We start from the raw sequence: 17,175 nt of genomic DNA, 5'->3' as shown, positions 1-17,175 counted from the left end.
CCCACAACAGCCAGGCAGGCCTACACTCTGCATCCCATGGCTTTGAGGACAGGCTTTGGTGGGGGTTCTGTGACCTCCACTGAGGCAAAGTCTCTAGTGTAATTGGAGGCCTTCCCTCTTGGCCACACCTGGCCCAGGGTTGCAGCTAGCAGCTGTCCTGGCCCCCTAGTCTCCGGGTCCAAATGCTCTGGCCTGAGCACTTCCTGCCAGACACAGGCCTACTATAGGCCAGTATTTGCCTCCCTTCAGCTTGGTCATCTATTGTTTATCCTGGGTAGGGCCTGGTCTTGGCACAGGGGGCATGAAGCCTTGCCAGCATTTTATTTTTAGAGACAGGAACATGTCTGCTTTCTGGCAGCTGTTCTTTTTTTGGCATGCACGAGGGATGGTGTAAAAAAGTTCAAGTGAGAGATTCCAAGCCTTAAATTCATGGCATATGACACAGACAATCACACTGTGAGTTTCTCTACAGAAACCTTGTGCAGCCTGACATCGCCCACAGACGGCCTCCTGGCAGAGGGGAGGCCCTGCTGCTACACCTGGGGTGAAAGTCCTCAAGGCCACACCAGTCTGGACACACCCACTGTCTCTTTTGAGCATATAAGATGGCCTGAAATATTATTTTTTGATTCTCATTTTCACCCTTGCCAATTAATCCAGAACCTAGTCCAAGTTGCTGGGAGAGAAAAGGAGGTATCTCCAGCCAGCTTTCCCCAGGCCCACTGACATTGTCCTGATGGCTGTTAGAAGGCATCCAGTTTCCACCAAGAAGCATGTGGTCAGAATCAGGACTGCATTTCTAAGTCTTAATAGAAATAATCTTTTTCCAAATATGGTTCCCCCTTAAAACACACTTTTTTTTTTGTGGGTTCTGTCATTCCAGTGACTGATTATCTGAAAGCACATTATAAATAGTAATGACATATTGTACAAAGCAAAAAATGAAAAGAAAAGAAGAAAATTGTGTTTTCTTACCTTCATTCCTCCCCAGCCTTTGGGAAAAGATTGTTTTCTAATTATAAAAATAAAATAAATAATGATCGCTTCCTGCTCTTATTGTCTACAACTACTTTAAGGTTCATTTTTCTTTCGAGTACGTTCTCTTTTATTCTCACTACTTTCTCCACTGGAAGTGATAACCAATTTCCCTGGGGTTTGTGTGGGAATTCTCTCCCTGTGTGTATGTGTGTGTGATGTGTGTGGGGTGTGTGTGTGTGTGTGTGTGTGTGTGTGTGTGTGTGTAAGCAATCAAGTGAGGTGGGGGAGTTGGGCTCCTTACACAGCTGGAAGTTTGAATTTATTTTTCCAGGCTATCTCTACACCATGTCTGGTTGTTTTCTGGAAACTTCTGTGGTTAATGTAAGCCTCTTGCTGATTATCATCTCACCCCTTTGTAAGGGATCTCTGAATCCTGTTGTCCCTCCCTGTCCCTGGTGTTCTGGAGCTTCATGAGAATTATGTGGACCTGTTGACGTTGGCAGTTCATTTCCCTTGAGCCTAGCTGAGGGCTTGGGCTTGTATGGATGTGGGATGAGGCCGGGAGAGCAGAACATTTATACCAATCTGTGTGTGAAGTACTGAGAGAAAGGAGGGGCTGTGGACCTGGGTGTGGGGAAGAATTTTAAGTAGTTATAGAGAAAAGGAGAGAAATAAGTCTAGGGGAGGATTTTTGTTAGTTTAATAAGGAAAAATGGCTAAAGAAGATTTTTAATTTTTATGTGTGTATGTGAATGTCTGCTATATAACCCAGGCTGCACTGAAGCTCAGTACTGAGATTAGAAGTGCACCACTATGTCTTTTTAGTTACAGTGAAGAAATGGAGTTGGGTGTTATAAGGTCCTCCTGCAGGCTATTTAGTGCTGGTTAGTGTGGTCCTTTCTAGATGATCCCATACACAGACATGGACCGTTGGAGTGTGTGTGTGTGTGTGTGTGTGTGTGTGTGTGTGTGTGTGTGTGTGTGTGTGTTCTAGTCTTCATGGTACTGAAGTAGAATGCAGTCTTAAGGACTCAACAATCTGTCAATCATGGTCATGTCCCCCTGAGCTCTCTGGATGCCTACTTCTCTAGAGTGAGGAGTTTGTTTAGTAGATCTTCTAGGTCCCTCCATTGCAAAGGATGTTTGGGTATCATGTAAAGGAGGGAGTCTTTGGAAAAGTGAGAGTTGCACCTTCTGTTCAGCCTACAACAGTATATCTAAGCCAATGAAGTCAGAAGATTCAAAAGAAGTTTAATAGTCTTGTCCATGGACAACGGGGGAATGTCAGGTAAACACGGTCCCTTTGGATCCTAAGGGGCTGAGGTCACAAGACCAAATTTTCCTCAGCATCTCTTCCTTTCTGGAATCTAAGTATTTTTCCCCTTAGACACAGAGAGATGTGCTTCAATTCATGATTTATTTTCTGGCAAAAATGTGACTGTTATTTTAATTAAATTAGATTTATTTTGTGTGGGTAATTGCACTGGTGTCATGGTGCCCATGCGGAGGTCAGAGGACAACTTGTGGGAATTTCTTCTGCTCTTCCACTGTGTGAGTTTCTGGGATTGAACTAAGGTAGCCATACTAGACAACAAGTGCTTTTACTCTCACAGAGCCATCTTTCTGGCCCAAGAAGGAGGTTTTAAAGGCTATATTTTACAGATAATAACCATCCATTTCCTTGATAATTTCAGGATGTTATTTTTCTATTCTTTGTCAATTTAAAAAATATTTATGTATATGAGTGTTTTGTCTGCATGCATGTCTACATACCATTTGCATGCTTGGTGCCTGTGGAGGCCAAAAGAGGGCATCAAATCCCCTAGCACTGGAGTCATAGATGGTTTTCAGCTGCCACTTGGGTGCTGAGAATTGAACCTGGGTCCTCTGGAAGAACAGCCAGTGCTCTTAACCACTGAGCCATCTCCTCAACCACATGGTAATCTTTTATTAATTGTAGCTGCTCACTCTTCAGATTCTGACATGCACTTTCTTCGTTTTCTGAGGCAAGGTGTGTCCAAGAATAGCTGTGCATGTCCTGCAGCCTCCTTCCTAATGCTGGGATTATAGGCCTGCTCCACAACCCCACTTTATGCGGTGTTGGGGGATGCATGCTAGGCAAGCACTCTCCCAACTGAGCTGTACCCATAGTCCCCTCCCCCAGTCTCTATGTTAAATAACTAATGTTCTATACACTATGTGAACAGACTGCTGGACTTAAGGTGCCCAAAGCAAGGGTTACTGTTTTTGAAGAGATAGAGGGATATTCTGAAATAATAACCAAGCCTTGTATTGAAATTTTGTTTTCATAAAGCAGCATTTAGAAAAGCAGACCCGCCCTAGAACACTTGTGACAAATAACCAGCAGATATCATTACTTCGAAGTGCTCCCTTCAAGCCCCTGAAAGTGTGACTTGCTCTGAATTCACTACTTTCAGGTGACATGCTCATCGTACAAAACATGGTTTTCGAGGCTCTGCCAGATGGTCCCTTCAGAGTAAACGCTTTCCACATGATGTTTAGATTTGTGTTTCTGGCATGAATTAATACTCTTCCCATGATATTTAATGAAAACCAGATTATTTTACTTCTGTCTCACAAAACCCAGTACCTTCCCATTCTGACTGGTGAAGGTTATTTTTCTCCTGTTGGTAGGTGGCAGCCAGTGTGGGCTCTGGAGAGTCATGCCCTTTCTCTCCAGCCAGAATGGCATGCAGCCAAGAATGGTTTGAGATTCATCTCTCTCAAGAGATGGAAGGGCTGGGGTAGCCTCAGCAACAGGCCAGGGAGCCAGCATGGGCATCCCTTTAACTTCCAGACTCTCCTATTGACATTCTGGACCGGGAGACTGAGTCAGTACTCTCTGGCTATATTCATCCTGTTTGTTGAAAACTATCTCGTTCCCTGGTAAGCCTCCATTTTTCCAGCCTGGAATTCTTACAATGATGGCCATGGCAGGAGACGACGTCCTCTCTTTTAACTTACGTTCTGGTTCTGTCTCACTCTGGGCTTTTGCATGTAGGAGGAATGGCACTGAGCTCTAGTCATGCCACCTGATGTTTCTTGAGATATCGTTGGCTAACAAACACCGGTCCTGGTGAACAGTAAGTATAGGGTTGGTTCAGAACAGGCTTCCTGCCCTTCAAAGAAGAGTTTAGTCCAAAGAGATGTGAAAAAATGGTGTGAAGTGTGGCTGGATTGTCTAAAGCCAACAGCTGGCTTTTCTCCTCTTGGAAGGAATTCAATGTAGGGAATAGGAAAAGTTTAGAAGGGAAGGAAAGGTTGGAATTGAGGCAAGAACTAAATATGCATGAAGTTGAGCTCTTTAGCTGTTGAACTTAACGCAAGGCTGAGTTTCCCTCTTGTCGGTCAATGCCTGCTCACCTCCAAGTCACTCTTTAACTTACTAGAATCTGGCTTGTGTTTATGATCTGCCACTGAAATGATGTCCTTGAAGGTCACCAAGGTGCATCATCATGGCAAAGACCATGCGACTCAACTTCCCTGTACTCATCTCTCTGCAAGGTGTCTCGGAATTCTCCCTATCCAGAGTGTCGGAGCTTGATTGAGATTTCTCTGGTGGTTTCTATCCTTCTTCCGAGTTACTAACCACCTCTACACCAAATTTGTTATCTTCCAAGGTTCTGCCTTAGGATCCTTTGTTGTTATGACAGTTGAGTTGCTACCATAGTGTTATCAACTGTACTGTCTTCAAATATCATCTTCGAGTCTACAGGCCTGATTGTGAACTTATTTATAAATTCCAGAATATTTTTTTTCTAGAATGTCCTATACAGAGAAGAATCTATTGTGACATACCTAGTTAGGATGTCAAGAATGGAAAAGTCTAGGCTGGAGAAATGAATGGCTCAAGTGGTTAAAAGCATTGGCTGCTCCTGCAAAGGATCCAAGTTCAATTCCCAGCACCTACAGCAGATCACAACTGTCTGGAACTCCAGTTCCAGGGATCAAATACCATCTTCTGACCTCCACAGGCACCAGGCACACATGTCTCATGCACACATACATGCAGACAAAACACTCATATACATGAAATAAAACATATCTAAAAGAAACAATTTAAAAAAGAGTAGAGACGACTTGGATAAAGTTATTCATTAGCTGGCAGATAAAGCAATTGGGCTTTGTAATAGATTTGCTGTCCAGAGAGGAAGGAAGGACAGGGGAGAGAAGAAACAGAAGGGGGACAAAGCGAATCAAGTTTTGTGCCTTGAGTACCTTGATAACTGGGTCCCCTCATTGGAGTTAAGGAGTTTGTGGGCATTCATACCATCCTTAGCATTTCTTGTCCTATAGCACTAGCTAGAGAGCCTTCAGTAGAGGGGGAGTGGAGTTCATGACCTTAACAAGGGAACTGAAGCCCTTCACAAGCTGGCTTTGTTTGGTCTCATTGTAGTTTTTCCAGTACCCCAGGCTCCACCAGGCTGCTTTTCACCCTGCCTTTGCTCAAGCTGTTCTTCCTCTCTGGGATGGATAGTCTTCCCATGTTTCCTGCTTAGGAAAGGCCTACTTATCTTCAGTTTTTTCCCCGTTTTTTTTTTATTTAAATTAAAAACAATCTTATTTTACACACCAATCCCAGTTCCTTCTCCTTCTGGTCCTCCCATACCCCCCACTAACCCCCATCCCACTCCCCATTCCCTCCCCATAGAGGATGAGGTCTCCCATGGAGGGTCATCAAAGTCTATCACATCATTTGGGGCAGGGTCTAGGTGATCCCCCGTGTATCTAGGCTGAGAGAGTATCCCTCCATAGGGAATGGGCTCCCAAAGTCTGTGTACTAGGGATAAACACTGGTTCCACTGCTAGAGGCCTCATAGACTGTCCTAGCCCCCCAATTGACACCCTTGTTCAGGGGGCCTGATTCAGTCCTATGCTGGTTCCCCAGCTGTCAGACTGAGGTCTATGAGCTCCCACTTGCTCAGGTCAGCTGTTTCAGTGGGTTTCCCTAGCATAGTCTTGACCCTGTTGTGCCCAAATTCTGAACCCCCAAATCACCAAGAGGCCCATTTTGATGCAAAAGCAAAGAGTCTTTTATTGCTGTTGTTTAACGAGCTAACCCCATTAGCTCGGGCCCTTCATCCATCTACTGTGCAGATGGCTGGAAAAAGATGCTGAGAAACCGTGAGACAGGGATCTTAAAGTGCAGCATAAGGGGAGTGTCTAGGGGTACGCGCAGGCTCAGGATTGGTGTGCCTCCAGGCTTGGAGGACCTGCCCTGTGTTGATTGGTCAACTGGTCATTATGGCCCATAGGCCCTCCCAGGGCGGTTGCTATGCTCTGCGCATCACTGTTGTGCACTTGTCCATAAAGCACACCCAGAGTCGTAAAGCATAGCCCTGCCAGCTAACTTCTGATTGGTTCTTTGCCATGAGGAGGGCATCTGACCTCCTTTGTCATCTGACCTCACCTGACAAAAGCAGGCCCAGCAAGGTCAGGTGAGCACTTGCTAAAATGGGGGGCTGGTCCCTTTAGACCCCTTTGCTCATCACTCCTCTCTCTCTCTACAACTGGATTCCAGGAGTTTAGCTCAGTGTTTAGCTTCCATCAGCTACTGGATGAAGGATCTAGGATGGCATTTAAGGTAGTCATTGCACTTTACTTACTCAATCCTCCAAGAGCCTCCTCCTTCCCATGAACATGAACATTTTTATGTTATAGGAATTCTATATCAGGATGAGCACTAGCGCTACCCACAATCCATTGCCTTCTTCATCATCATTACCTACCCCTTGCTCTTCACAACCCAGTGTTTCTGTCCCTGCACATAGGACTGTATAACACAGAATCACACATGTACATAGATAAGCATTCGTCTCTACTTATTCAATATTTTCTCAACATTTTTGTGTCTTCCTTTTGGTATTAGAATGCAGGATTTCAAATGCATACCTCTTTTATTGGTTGGCATTTTTTGTTTGTTTTTTGAGACAGGGTTTCCCAGTGTAGCCCTGGCTGTCCTGGAACTTGCTCTGTAGACTGGCTTTGAAGATAGGAATGTATCTCATCAATCTCCATTTACTTCTGGCTTGCTAGCAAACAACTTTACACATACTTGTTCATGAAATAACAAACGAAAAGTCAAGGAAGGAACGAGAGAGAAGTGGTTATTGGAGAAGATTTGGACTCATTGTGGAATACGGTCAGCTGGGATGGAAAGTTTGAATTCTATACATAGAATTCCCTAGCACAAAATCATGCATGAGCATATTTAGCCTCTTATACACAGGCAGATAAGCCAAACTGTTAGGTCATTCATCAGCAGGAAATTATCATTCTGCTTGTTGAAAAAGATACACGTCCTCTTTTGTAACTGAGACAGACTCCTGCATATTTAGCCATGCTGCTGTAGGCCTATGTTTGGTGCCATAAAGAGATAAGGTCTTGACTGATAGCCCAGTGATAATCCCTGCTGTTCCCATTTGTTTCACTGTAGGGAAGATGGGAAAGGGGGTGTCTTTTGATTAATGAGGCTTCTTTGACCCTTAATTATTCTTTTCATATGTTAGCCTCCTTCATCAACCTGTTTTTATTTTAGGCAGCACAAGGGAAAAATGTTGTCTTCTAATATGAGGCCTGGAATAGCAAAATTGATGGCCTTCCTAGTGGATGCTCACACACACGTCTGTCTATATCTAACACTTTGCAGTCCTCTATGCATTCTTTATGTGTTCCATGTTATCTTTTTGACCATCCATCAGTCCATGCTTCTTCAGTCCTCCTTTGATAAGAGGATTTTATTTTGGAGTATTTGAATTTTTGATCAGCTATTTTATTCTGGAGTATTTGAATTTTTGATCAGCTATTTTCCATGAAAGTAGAGAGTCCCTGTCAAACACAGATTTTTTGAGGGAATTTCATACACAGAGAAAATGACTGGTGAGTATAATTATTCTACAGTTGCATTGTAGAACCCCCCTTCCCTCAGTATGCTGGGGCCTGTGGGAGATACCAGGGTGCCTTTGCTTGGCCTTGATGCTAGTCCGAGGTGACTGGCAAGAGTTTCTTCCTCTGTGCTCCCTGGACTCACGGGACCACACACCCAGGAAGCAGCTTACATCCCTGACAAATAGTGTTTCTAAAGGAATCCTAGAAAGCCCTCATCTATGGAGGTCAATAAAAATTGACCCCAGAAAAAGAATCCTAGATCAATGGTAAAGCACTTGTGTAGCTCACGAGAGAGGCCTTGAATTCCACTATAAGCACTGCAAGATGACAAACACAAACAAGCAAGCAAGTAAACAAACAAGATCCCAATGAAAAGAGGCTCTAAAGACCCACACATAGAGAGCTTTGAACTGCTTTCCCTTCCTCAGCATCATCCCACACTGCCCTTGACTCTGACAACTCATCACTTTTTCTCATGAATGGGAGAAAGAGGGAAGAACTTTGAGCAAACACATCAGGTTGGGTGAAGGAGCCAGCATTTGTCTAGAGCATCATAAAGTACTGGCAACATGGGGGACAAGAATAACAGTTCTGTTGGCCTTCCCATCCCATTCTACAAAATCACTTTCCTGCAGCCTTTGCTTCAGCAACCTGTAGCTCAATCTGAGTTTACTGAGTGTTTCTTGTGTTCTTTCCAGGCCTGCTTTGCCACCTCTGTGGCTGCCCCCAGAGGCCCATTCCACCATCCCTAGTCATAGGCAAACCCATTACTTATGTGTGAAGTAGTGAATACTCTTGTTACTAGACACCCATCCTTCTACACCTTGGGCTGGCAAGTCTCATGAATCTTATGAGGGTCATCAGAGGGCTTGTATTCTAGATGTCCATGGGAATAACTGGCTCATCAGCACACACTGGAATTGGCTCTCTCTCTCTCTCTCTCTCTCTCTCTCTCTCTCTCTCTCTCTCTCTCTCTCTCTCTCTGTCTCTCACCTGTTTCACTCTTTCTAGTTTTCCACATGTTTTCCTGAAATTGCTTCCAAAAGAGATGATTGCCCAGGAATCTTTTTCTCAGGGCTTCGTTTTTCACTGGAACCTAGAAAATATAGTTCTATAAAGTTAGATTACAGATAGGTAATAGAGAGAGATAAATAGGCGGGAAGATCTCAAAAGAAGATAATAGAGCTAGATCGATCCATAACAGATAAATATGTCAGTAGACAGATCTAGAGAGAAGACAGCCAGCTAGAGGGGGAATAAGTAGGTGGTCAGATGGTGACGACAGTATCTGCTATCGCTGCATTCTGGACAGAGTCTTTGCATGGAGAACGTTCTAGCGGACACTCTGCTTGGAAGTGAGGTGTACAAAGATGAGCAGCTTTCTGGTCTGTACGGCCCACACTGCAATAGCTGAGAATCACATTTAGAATAAAGTTAGTTCAAGATAGAAGCCAGATGATGGCTGCTGGTTTTCTAGACTTGCTTTAGACCTAGAGAATCTCATCTTTCTGGGATGGTTTGGAAAGAGCCTTACAGACATGGTCCTAGCTAGGCATGTGTGCATATATTCTGGTACCACTTCCCTGTAAGCACATGGGATGTGTCTATGAGCTAGTTTTTCTAATGTGCCTACAGTGCATGGGGTCAGAGTTTGGAGCAAGTGGCAGATCACAATATTTAGCAATTCATTATGCTAAAATTAAAATGAATTTCATGACACCTGCTGAGACATTTATTCTCTTACAGAAAACACACTCTTCTCAGAGAGCTCAGCTATCCCATTAGTCATCAGAAGACAGAGCAACAGGGTGGTGGGAAGAAGGGGACAGAGTTAGAGGGAGGAAGGTGGGCAGGACAAGGTCTTAACATCCCCGTGTATCGTTCTTCTAACTCATTTAGCCAGGTGAAGTAACCACAGACAGGTAAATCATGTTCAAGTCACCTTCAAGGTGACTCAGGTAGTCAAAGCATGGTGATTTAGCTTTAATACAAAGAGAACAATGTCAGACATTCCGAATTCTGGAGTGGGTAGAAAAATATTTTTAGTCAATTCTTTCATTTCTGAGCCCACTGTGGCTTGAAGACAGATGTGCTGATTTTTTTATGATTGCCTTGCAAGAATTCTGTCTTGCAGTGACTTTTTCTTGTCTAGAAAGAGCCACAGAACCATGCTTTATTATTTGCCATCTAGTATTAGGGTGAGTCCAACCTCTTCTTTGGGGTGGGTAGTCAGAGGCCAATCTTAGGCATGGGTTTTGGGTTTGAGATACGGTCTCCTCTTCTCCACCGCATATGCCAATCTAGGTGGCCCTTGAGCTTCTGGGGACTTTGCATCCACCTCCTGTTGGAGGATCTAGATCACAGGCATGTACTTTCGCACTCATTTTTGTTCATGGAATTCAAACCCAGGTCCTCACATTTGCCAGGCAAGCAAGCGCTTTAGCCACAGAACCATCTTTCCAACCCTCAACCTCTGTTCCTGAGATGCTTAACATTATGTGATAATTGCATCTTTTTTGTTTTTTTGTTTTTTTTTTTTTTCTTGCTGAGCCAGGCTTCAATTCCATAGCAGTGTCTGTTCTGGTTGGAAGTCATTTATAACCAGATAGTTCTTGCTTAACTGGGTTGAAACCCATCTGACATGGGGGGATTAATTTTGATATGTGAATTAAAGTAGATTCTCTGCTCTTGGTTTGTTGAAACCTGAGAAATAATGAATGCTTATTCATTTCAAAAAGGAATTCCAAGGGAATATGAACATTGGCTTTCTTCCTCCTTTTGCACGTTCTAGCAACATGAGAACTTAATGCCTTGTCCAGTTTGCAGATCCAACTCTGTAGGAGTTATGAGTGAAAGATCTATAACTTCATGAAGGAGGAGCTGAGGTCTGGATGGCTAGTTTGAGATCACTCAGGCTGGGAATGGGGACGACAGGCTTCCTTAGGTAGCAGGGGTCCCCACATGTCACTAGACCCAGGACACCTACCATGCTGATCAACTGTGGTGCTTCACAAAATAAACCCCACATTGAGGAGACCTCTTCTATGTTGAAGGAATTCAATGCAGTTGTTAAGAATGTTGGCAGAAGAGTGACTTGAATGTTTGTAATTTATGTTCCTTTGAGAAGAAGCCTAAAGTTCTCAGGGTAGCCCTTTATCATGGGACTTCACTCACAGGCTCTAAGCTGCACTTGGGAAAGATTTAGTTAGACACTCTCTGTCTGCTGGAAACATAGCCAAAGTCCCTTGTGGCCACCCTCTTCTCATGTATGCCCGGAGCTCCTCGGGGCCCTCCTTCCTCATCACAGCTGAGAGCATTAAGGGGCCTAAGGAGGCAGGCCTTTCCCATCAAACTGATCACGTTATCCACCAGCGCTCAGAACTGGGGCAGAATTCTAGCATGATACTCATTTTCCTCAAACCTTAGTATTCCCCTGTTCCCCAGTGACCAGAGCCTCCGGTTAATGGTCAGGTATACTTTGGTGATAGGTATGAAGCAAGGTATCAACCACAGATACGGAAGGTATGGGCCACGAGTCCAGGCTAAAAAGACATTTATTGCATGACACATCTATATATCTAACTATGGTTAAATGTCAGAAGGGTGGCTGGCTTGGAGGTGGCCAGTCCACTAATGCAGATGCCTTCTGTCTTGAAAAATGCTGTGATCAGACCATTAACTACAGTGGAATCCCATTTCAGAATGTTTTCCACACTGATGAGTGTTTTCTGTACATTGCTACCTGCTCTCAATTACAGGGAATAGGTACAGTAACTACTGTGTCTAGGACAAACAAAACAAAACAAGCAAAAAACGTGTGTGCCAAATGGGAAGCCACTTGTGCTGGGAGTGCTGAGAGTCCATTTATTTTAACATTTCAGAAAGGCCTAGACGCCCCCCAACAAAACTGTGGGCACATAAACGAGTATGCCTGCACTTACAAGTACTTACTGAATAAAAATGAAGGTAAAAATATTGATTAGTGCCTGATTCACTTACACAATGGCCTCTTCTATACTACCACAATTTAAGAATATAGTGGATCACTTTAAATGTTTGAAGTGGCTCACAATTTTTGAAATAAGCAGAGGCCATTATATTTATAAACATACAAGTTGTGAGGCAGGTCAAACATTCTCATGTTTTATATATTTTTATCAATTGACATAGGTTCACAGGAAGGTCTCATAGATGCAACTTAAAATAAATAGCAAAACTTATTTTCAGTAGTCACTATGATTTTCATCTCCCTTTTTTGGTCTTAGGTAATTTCTCTGGCACCTTCCCTTGACCGACAAATCATGACTCCTTGCTCTTGTCTAGAGTACGTTTAGCTTGAGGAATCTCTATTCCCCCTTCATCAAAATCTCCTAGTTGATGAACTTCACTAGGACAAATGAATTCATCTTATGTTTACTCCCTTTGGCTACGAGGTCAATAAGATGATGTCAGACAGGAGAATGAACCCTTTGGAACATTCCTAAATAATGCTCTGGAAGGAGCCATCTGCCATGGTCCTGCAAGGCACATCATGCTCTCGGCCCTAATAGACATTAGGGACTTGCACAGTAGCCATGTGTATAACCTCAGCTAGTCAAAATTTGCTGCAGCACTTTGCAACAGTTAAAGCTAGGGCAGGAAATTTCAGAAAACCTGGATTTACAATGAAAACAACAGGCCAAGGAAAGATAAACAAAATGCTGAGGCTTCACAAGTAGTCAAGGATGGCAACCAAGAAAAAAAAAGAAGCCAGAATATAGCCAACCTTTTTTTAATTAGAGTATATTATACTTCCAAACTCGATACACTAGAAATTGGCAATGCAACATAAGATGCAAAGGAAAATACCAGTTACTGTCAAAATGACCCTGTACAGCCTTGTAATGCAAAAGCTTTATACAATACAAATTTTCAGTAATGTACACAAACCTTGACAGTATGATCATCTGAACATAATATGAGGAGTTAAAAAAAAAGAGAGAGAAGAAAGGAAAGGAGAAAGAAAGTGCTGAGAACCCTAACTGCATTACTCTATGGAAAACCAAGCCAGCTTTCATGGGAGAATGCATAGTGAAAACTGAACTAAAGTTAGTTGCTAGGCGAGTGTCTCAAAGATGTTAGTGTTTTTTTTACAGGAAGGACATCTATGGAATACATCCTTCCCTGAATATCAAACTGCAAACCAGATTCAGGGGCACATTTTATCTAGGTGGATTCTGAAAATTCTGTAGATTTTCTTCTTTATTAACAACAACAACAATAATATAAAAAAGTCAAACAAACTGCAAACACACATTTTCTCACTCAGAAAACTTTTTATAATTTACCAGAAAGATTGATGACTCTTTCCAAAGTGCTAAAAAAAAGTTGCCCAATTACATTAAGCATCACCAAGTCATCCAAATCCAGGCTCAGTGGCGAACAGTGAGATGCATGGCGTCAGGGCGGCAAACATCCCCACCCACCTCCCCCCTCACTTTTTCATGTTCCCACCCGAAGACCTCGTATTGCACAAGTGGCATGGTGTACAGCCCAGGGTCCTCGTTATCAGGCCACCCATTCGGGTTCTTAACCTGTGGGTGCTTCTGTGTGAGTCGCCTTTCTGCCGACTCTGGGGGATCACTGTGGCCCTTCTACTGTTGTCACTGAACCTGCCGTTTTGAAAACACATTATTAGCCAAGTGGCACATTCTCCATTAAATGGGGATAAGAACATGACTTTAAAACAAAAAAACAAAAGCAAATAAAAACAACGAACCCGCCCATAAACCCAGTGACCTTGGGATCATATTGTCCAGAAGTGTTGAGCGTGTCTTTTACTGAGATATCCACATGGCGAGTTCAACACCGTTTTACACAAGGCCAAGAACAAAAGTCTCTGTGGGAGACCGACTAAGGCTCTAGGGCCTTCCTGGGCTAGCTGGTTGGTCTCCCTGCCTTGTGGACATCTCTGTAGTGTAAACTTGTTTGCCAGGGCCCTAATCAGGCTCCTCACCCATGGCTGGGTGACAGGTGTGGGGAGAGGAGTAGAGACCTGCTAGGTTTGCAAGAGGGAGGCTGAGAGGGGATGGGGAGCCAATGGTGTGCAGATGGCCAGTCTTCTGGCTTTCCGTAGAACTGCACTAATTTCAGTGAAGTAATCCTGACTAGAGGAAGACAACAGGGGTGCTTTTATTTCTCCCTGGTTAAAGTAATGAAAAAGAAAGGTGGGTATAACCCCACCTCGAGGAGAATACAGTGAGGAAAAACAGCAACGGTTAGAAAGCACTCCTCCTGGACACCAGTTCTTCCACTGATAAATAACAGAAACTTTCATATTCCGAACTTCTCATTTTTATACAAAGCACACTTCTTCCTGCTCTTTCAGCCTGTTGCATACTGGAAATCCTGCTGTCTTACAAATACAAGCAAGTGAACATATTCAGCCAAAGATTTTCTTTTCCTTTTTTAAACCATCCATTACTTTTTAAGATGAGCTAAGGGCTATGCAACCGATACACACCTGCTTCTTGCTGCAGTAAAGTGCTGCAATAAACTGCCATTTTAATGACCATAAAATAAGAGCTTTAAATAAGTATAAAGTCAGCCTCCTAGCAGGCTACATCTACTAGGCGTTAACAAAATGGAGTATGGGGTCACTAATACATGGAGGGGGACACTACAGCCAGAAGCTCTGCCGACAGTGGGGACTCCCGGGCATCAGCTGAGGCACAGGACTTACAGCACCTTTTTGTTGTGTCCTTGCTTATACGTCAAAGAGGTCGTGGCTAAAATTTCAAACATACAGTCTACTCATTCCATAAAAAAGGTACAATTCCTTCCTTTTCTTTTACTTATTCCTTTTCCCCCAATGAGAAACAAAACTAGTGCAAGACCAACGCACTGTGCAAAGCTGCCTTTTCTTTTTAGTCTGAGCATTTACACCCAGAATCGATCCAAACCCCTTTAATCTCCTTGGCTGGATTTATCAACCATAAAAATTTCCACTCATACAATTTTTTTTTTGCAAACAATTGAATCAATACATCACACACATATATATTCTGCCCTTTAAAAAGGATGCACTCGTGTGTGTGTGTGTGTGTGTGTGTGTGTGTGCATTCACTAAACACCTTGTCTCCATGTGGACACACACACAGAATACCCAAGTTTTGTGATGTCAGCTGAGGAGCTATGAGACATTTTTTTTAAAAAACAGAATTGTCACCTGATTCCTTCCATCTTCCTAAGTGGAGATGTGACCTCCAGGCTTTGAGCACTCCACTGGAAATACCCTGGCACCCTACAGATCTTCATGCACTAAGTACCAGGCCCTACCACTCTGTAGCCATAAAATAGGGAGAGAAAGGCCATGGAGGAGGTGGGGAGACTGTAGTGGATGAACAATCCAGAAGGGAGAGAAAGAATGTTCATCACTATCAAAGAGGCCAGTACAAAAAGAATGTGTAATAGAAATGTCATGGCACACCACACACACACACACACACACACACACACACACATACACACACATCCCATGCCACACTACACACACATACACATATCATACACACACATACACACACACACCCCATACCACACACATGTACACATACCATACACACACACACACACAGAGACAGGCACACACATAGACACACACACTTTCTCTTTCCCAATCCACAAATTTCTACAACACTCCAGTCACCCAGCAGAAAACCCAATGTACCAGTAGAGAAGCTTCCAAGTGCTGATTGCTATTAAGGGCACTCTCTTTAGGGTTTAACATGACAAAATTCCTTTCAGAGAGAAGTACTCAGGAGGGCTGAGAGTGGGAGTGATGGCTGGGGAGGCATGCCTCTGAAAGTAGAAGGAGGCAACAGACCACCTCTCTGAAGATTGGCTAAAGCAGCTTTCAGGTCAATGCAATAGGTATACATACAGAGCCAATTTTCTACTCCTTACTAAAGATATACAGTACACATGGTCCAGACCCCTGGGGCCTGTAGGTTTTGCAGCAACATACACCTGCTGGGGTTGTGTTTAAGTTTTGTGGGTTTTTATCTTTTCCTGTCTCTGTCTCTTGGTTTTTGGTACAGAACGGGGCTGTCCTCAGACAGTCTCTGCTCTTTCTCTTAGTCCAAGATAGGCAAGAAAGGAGTGTTTGGGTGAGGGGATGCTGGGAGGCGCAGTCTGAGGTCGGGGAGGGTGGAATGTGAGATCCAGGTGGTTCTTGGGGTACAACATTGTTAAGGGAATGAGATGGGCAAAGTCCGAGTTTCGGTATTTGTCAAGACACAGCGGGGAGCCATTGAAAGCCAAGGCCTTGAACGCCAGGTTGGGCTCCGAGCTGCTGCCGTGAGCTGCTGACAAGGCCACGGTCTGCAGAGCCTGCGAGGCGGACATGACTGACAGTGGGGACAAGAGACTCCGGCCACCCCCCACAACCAGGAGTGGGGCTCCAGGGCCACCTGGCTCTCTGGAGGCTGGACTCAGGCCTTTCTTGTCCTCTTCCGGGCCACCTCCACTCTGGTGCTTCTTCACATGACGGCTGAAGACGAAAGGGTGTGTGGTCTTGAACAGGCACTCTCCGCAGCTGAAGGTCTGGCGGGGGGCATGCTTCAGCTTCTTGTGCAGATTGAGATTGTCCTTGCGCTTGCAGCTGTAGCTGCACTGGTCACAGTGGAAGGGCCGCTCCCCGGTGTGCACGCGCACATGCTCGATGAGTTTGTTGGCCGTCTTGGACAGGTAGCCGCACTGGTCACACTTATAGTGGTTGCCCAGGCGATGCTCGCGGGTGTGCGTCTCCAGCTCCAGCTGGTTGGCCTTCACTGTCTGGCAGATCCGGCACTTGTACTCCATCTTGTAGTGGGTCTTGAGGTGGCACTCCATGGCAGCAGGGCGGTTGGTGGAATAGATGCAGAATGGGCACCTGCCAGGGGAAGCAATGTGAGGGAGGTTTAGCAAGGAGGGTCCAATGGCAACCCTACATCTCCCCTCCTCACCAGCCTGCCCTGGGTCAGCCCTTAGGTCCCCAAGGCCTGGCCTGCTCAGCCCTGCCACCTCTTGGATGGCCTTGCTTGGCTTCACTGTTGACAGACAGTGCAGTCCAGGTTAACAGGGAGCTCTGCGTGGTTAACTTAGCTGGTTTGGGGGCTCCAGGCTGCAACAGCCGAGGCCATCCCTCGCAAAGGAGCAGACAATACGAGGAGCAAATGAAGCCCCCTCCCAGCCCCTGGGGCCCTCTCCACCCCCACCTCCCACTGGACATGGCAGAAGTCGGGCTTCCTGACCTCCCCTCTAGATGGG

General features: G+C 44.6%; 1 protein-coding gene across 9 annotated transcripts in view; it reads right to left on the bottom strand.

Moving 5' to 3' along the window:
* Positions 1–12,642: 12,642 nt before the first annotated feature.
* Positions 12,643–17,175, bottom strand: part of Znf827 (zinc finger protein 827) — a 176,209-nt gene continuing 171,676 nt past the window's right edge. For 2 of the 9 annotated variants that reach the window (XM_027404893.2, XM_027404894.2), the window contains exon 14: positions 12,643–16,798. In XM_027404893.2, the coding sequence (XP_027260694.1) occupies positions 15,979–16,798 (820 nt within the window). In that variant the 3' untranslated portion in view covers positions 12,643–15,978. The remainder of the gene's footprint in view (positions 16,799–17,175) is intronic. The other 7 variants (XM_027404899.2, XM_027404901.2, XM_027404898.2 and 4 more) reach the window with 6 other exon arrangements.

This window comes from Cricetulus griseus, chromosome 3 (genome assembly GCF_003668045.3).
Source record: "Cricetulus griseus strain 17A/GY chromosome 3, alternate assembly CriGri-PICRH-1.0, whole genome shotgun sequence".
Classification (NCBI taxonomy): Eukaryota; Metazoa; Chordata; class Mammalia; order Rodentia; family Cricetidae; genus Cricetulus; species Cricetulus griseus.
This window is presented reverse-complemented; position numbering and strand designations above follow the sequence as displayed.